Below are 4,608 nucleotides of genomic sequence, written 5' to 3' on the forward strand. Positions count from 1 at the left end.
GACCTCAAAGATCAAGTTCCCACAGGCAGGGACCCCTCTCTGCCACCAGCCCAGGTTGCTCCAAGCCCCATCCAACCTGGCCTTGGGCTCTTCCAGGGATGGGGCATCCACACCCTCGCTGGGCAACCTCTGCCAGTCCCTCACCCCCATGCACTGATGGTTTTTGCGGGACGGTTTTTTGCACATGATAGTTTGGTGGCTGCCAGCGCGGCGGCGTGACTGTTGGAGAGGGAGGAGGCTGCTTCAGCTCTTCAGAAAGGAGGGGAGGCCAAAAAGCAAAGGCTCGGCAGAAGGGGAAGGTGCAGCGCCCGCGTTTTCTTGCTGCTCTTCCCCTGCAACGGCCGTGCGCTGCCAGGGAGCCGGGATCCCTCCACCCTTTGGAAAAGAAACTGGAATTCCCTATAGGGAGGAGCACTGGGTGTGGAGCTGGGTGGTTGTGAGACCAGTCCTGGGGCTGCCCTGGCCCTACGATGCAATTCTTGAGCTCCTCGCAGAGGGCAATTTTGGTTTTCCCTTTTTCTTTGTTTTCGATTTGTTATTCCCGATGGAGAGGCTGGACTCGGCTCCCTCCTGACCGGGGCTGGGCTTGTTTCCAGCACGTGCCTGGATCCCTCCAGCTCTGAAAAATGAACAAAACCTCCTGCTTCCCCCTCAGACCCAAGAAACCCACCGATGGTTCCTGATTTGGGGAGGATTTAACATTTCCCTGGGCAGGGCAAAATTATTTTGGGGGGAAGAACCCTCTCAAACGTGTTTCTGGAGTGGCTTTAGGACTAAAAAGAAACTAAAATATGTTTTCAGTGCCCTCCCCTTGGCAGGAAACGCCCGTCCCGCCGATGTGGGGTGGGTGCTGGGTGTTTGCCTCGTTTTCGGTGCCTTAAACCAGCTCTCCAGGTCGCTTGTGGGCCCTTCCAAAATTGTTTCCTAAAATGAAGTGAGATGGACTCCCTAAGAGGGGGAAAAAAAGATATAAAAAGATAATAAATAAGGTGCTGGTGCTCTTTTTTTTTTTTAATTATTGTTTTCTTTTTTGCCCAGCGTGCTACATGGAAAAATTATTTTTGTTTCGGAGATGCTGAAATACATTTATTTTGTTGTAAGAGATGATCTAGTTTGGAAAGAGTCTGTGTTGTAAATAAAACCGAGGTGGGGGGAAAAAACATCCATCAAGCAAATCTGTGTTGTTTGTCACGTTGAATCTTTGTATGTGGTTTTTGTGGGTTTTTTTGATGTTGTTGTTTTTAAATCTGATTTATTTTGTGTTTGTCCTGTGGGACTCTAATCACCTAAATCTGTCTCGTGGGTCCCATCTGTGAAGCGTTGACCGACGGGTTCCACCCGCCCGAGCCTTGGCCGCTGATTTGCCTCTCGCCGCCCGTCGAACATCACGGCAAAACAATCCAATAAACATCTTGTTGGTCTTGCTGTGCCGCTCCGGTGTCTTTGGAAGGGTGGAGGGAGTTGGGGGCGTCTTTGGAGATTTCTAAAGGGGTTTTGGAGGTGGTGGGGGAGTGGGCGGCGCTGATTTGGGGGGAATCCTAGAATGACTTGGGTTGGAAGGGACCTCATCATCTAACCCAACCCCCCTGATCCCCTTAACTCGACCAGGTTGCTCAAGGTCCCGTCCAACCTGGCTGGAACATCTCCAGGGAGGGGGCAGCCACAGCCCCTCTGGGCAATTTATTCCAGAGTCTGGCCACCTCATCCTGAAGAATTTCTTCCTCAGATCCAATCTAAACTGTTCTCCTTCCATTTAAACCCATTTCCCCTTGTCCCGTCATTGGACACTCTTGTGTCTTGAGTCCCTCCCAGCCTCCCTGTAGGTTCTTTTTCAGGCCATGGGGCCGGATGAGATCCACCCAAAGGTGTTGAGGAGGTGGTGGATGTGCTCACCGAGCCACTTTCCATCACTGACCAGCAGTCCTGGCTAACTGGGGAGGTCCCAGCAGACTGGAGGGCAGCAAGTGTGACGCCTGGCTACAAGAGCCGACAGGAGGATCTGGGGGGCCGCGGGCCCATCAACCTGCCCTCGGTGCTTGCTAAGGCGATGGAGCAGATCACCTCGAGTGCCATCACGGGGCACATACAGGACAGCCAGGAGATCAGGCCCGTTTGTGGGAGGCAGGTCCTAGTGGCCAACCCGATCTCCTTCTGTGACAAGGTGACCCGCTGAGTGGGTGAGGGAAAGGCTGGGCAAGTTGTCTACGTGGACTTTGGTCAAGCTTTGTCACTGTATCCCACAGGAATCTCCTGGAGAAACTGGCTGCTCAGGGTGTACGCTCGGCTGGCTGAAAATCCAACGAGGTTCTAATTACCTTTCCTATAGGGGTTTTTCTTTTTTTTAAAAAATTTTGTTCCAAATCCCCTCTCGCACAGATCTCTGGGGTCAGGCGGGTGCATCCTGATTGCCCTTTTACCAAAAATGTGAGGAATTGAGTGAAAAACAGGGCACCTGAGCCAAGGCAGAGCTGAAAAGCTGGCATCTCAACACCCCCGGGGCAGCGGCGCCGGATCCCGACAGGATGCTCAGCGGGGTCGGAGACGTCAGGAACCAGCTGCTGGATTTAGGAAACTTTTTATTGACACTTGAGGGAAAAGCTGTGGGATCGATGGCACGGTGGGAGCGGTTACATCCCAGTTGGAAGGGAAGGCTGAGCCATGGGAGGGGGTGACAGGAAACGCCAGAGGGAGTTGATGGATAAATCCTTCCTGTGGAGCATCCGATCGCTGCCGGCCATGGAAGGGTCAACCATTCTGGGCTGAGGCTGCTGGAAAGCCAGGCCTTGATTTGCCATTTAATTGTACCTTAAAAATAAAAACCCAAACAGCTTCACGGAACAGAAGCTCCCCCTAAAATCACTTCAGGGGTTCTGAGGCAATTGTTCATGAAGGATCTTGGCTTCGGCGAGACCGAAACTTGACAACATCCCTGGAAATGCAAATGATCCCCCCACGTTAAGGCTGAAATGAAGCATAAAACATGAGAACAAAGCGTGGAGAGAACAAAACCGCCTCATCCCATCACCAGCTATTAAATACCCCCCAAAATCAGCTTCACGTCCCTTTGCTCTTATGGCAAATCAAAACCGGTGACAGCGAGAAGCGGCGTCGGACACAGGGAGCAGCACTCTGCCTCTGCATCGAGATCTACATCATAAAATTATTCATCTCTTCCATTTTAATTGGTCTCGTTTGGGGTGACTTACAGGAATGGCAGGACCTTGCCCGGGAAGGGGACGCCGCGGGGCTCCTCCCTCAGGTACCGCTTTGTGGAGCTGCCAAAAATAAGAACCCCCCGCCAGCCCAGCAGAAAACTAAACAGCCGCAACCGATTGGGATCGGGGCTCGTGGCGTGGTGGGACGTCACTTCCCAGCGTGGTCTCGTCCCCTCTCGCATTTTCACCTGTACCGCTTGGTGTTGATGAGCCAGTGCACAAAGTCCTTGGCCTTCATCTTGTCCAGGTAGCGCGTGAAGTCGCTGGTGAAGGTCCCTTCCGAATGTCTCTTGGTGCTGGATGCAACGCTTCGGGCGCTTTGGGGTTTGTACGACTGCCACCTGCTCGGGAAAGAAGGATGGGGAAGAAAATGTGGTTTACTGGGCATCGTGGCATCATGCATCCACCCAGGGCAGGAGCCATGTCCTCTAAAGTACTTTGCTGTGTGGAGCATCCTCCAGAAACTACTTTATTGTGCGGAGGAGCACCCTGCAGAAAAGCTATAATAATCCATAAAAATGATTTTCAGTTTCGGGGGGGGATCTGCTGAGCCTGGCCAGGGTCCTTCTTGACATCAAAGATTTGCAGTACCCTGCCCCAGATTATTTGCCCTACGTCTCGCTGGGTTGGTGCCTTCACCCTGGTCCCCTCTTGCTGCTCCGGGGAGGGAGTGCGGTGCTGCCTGGAGGTTTTGATCAACCCCCCTCCAGCTCCAGGATGGAGAGACGTGACGTTGGGGCTCACGATGGAAGGTCCCCAAAGGATTTTTCTCCTGAGGCTCAGCACCGTGCCCAAAGTATCATCCCGTGCTGGGGCATTCTCATACAGCCCATCTCTGGTTCGACACAGGAACCCTGAGGGGGAACAGGTCACTGGCCCTGCGTGGGCTGGTGGAGAGCCAGGAGGGAGCTTGTCTGGATAAATACAGAAGAAAGAGGCTTGTTCCCACGCCAGCCTTCTCCTCGGGCCAATGCCCCATACCTGGATGTGTCATCCCAGTCCTCGGGTCCCATCTGCCGCCCTGCTGCGATCAGCGCAGAAAAGACCAGCCCGGAGAGGTACAGCCACTGCATCATCCGCATTTGTCTCTCTGGAGAGGGCAGAAGTGGAGACAGACGTGTCAAGGGCTGCACCCCCATCAGCCCTGGCCAGAGCGCGGGACAGATCCCACCTGAGATACCCTCCTTCCCTGGGGCTTGGCAACACTTTGATGGGTGCAAGTGAAAATTGCATCCTCATAATCACCTTTCAGCTCACCTACCGTTGCCCCATCACAGGCACAGAACCAGGATCACAGAATCACAGAATGTTGGGGGCTGGAAGAGACCTCAAAAGATCATCTAGTCCAGCCCCCCTGCCAGAGCAGGGTCACCTACATTAGGGCACACAGGAA

The 4,608-nt window shown here is 53.5% G+C and overlaps 1 protein-coding gene across 1 annotated transcript; it reads right to left on the reverse strand.

Annotated features, from left to right (window-relative positions):
• Window positions 1-3,202: 3,202 nt before the first annotated feature.
• Window positions 3,203-4,297, reverse strand: LOC104271439 (glucagon-like). The gene is made up of 3 exons (XM_009866105.1): window positions 4,197-4,297; window positions 3,410-3,556; window positions 3,203-3,275 (listed from the first exon to the last, which is right to left on the reverse strand). The coding sequence occupies exons 1-3, from the start codon at window positions 4,295-4,297 to the stop codon at window positions 3,203-3,205; spliced, it is 321 nt and encodes a 106-aa protein (XP_009864407.1).
• Window positions 4,298-4,608: the final 311 nt, after the last annotated feature.

The sequence above is a fragment of the Apaloderma vittatum genome, unplaced genomic scaffold, assembly GCF_000703405.1.
Source record: "Apaloderma vittatum isolate BGI_N311 unplaced genomic scaffold, ASM70340v1 scaffold423, whole genome shotgun sequence".
NCBI classification, from domain to species: Eukaryota; Metazoa; Chordata; class Aves; order Trogoniformes; family Trogonidae; genus Apaloderma; species Apaloderma vittatum.

What these genes read in the sequence shown, in the direction of transcription:
- LOC104271439 (XM_009866105.1), bottom strand. Translation starts at nt 4,297, where the DNA reads ATGCGGATGATGCAGTGGCTGTACCTCTCCGGGCTGGTCTTTTCTGCG. An exon ending in GACTGGGATGACACATCCAG is followed by an intron (nt 3,557 to 4,196) that starts GTATGGGGCATT and finishes TTTCCCGAGCAG; the next exon opens with GTGGCAGTCGTACAAACCCC. An exon ending in TGGCTCATCAACACCAAGCG is followed by an intron (nt 3,276 to 3,409) that starts GTACAGGTGAAA and finishes TATTTTTGGCAG; the next exon opens with CTCCACAAAGCGGTACCTGA.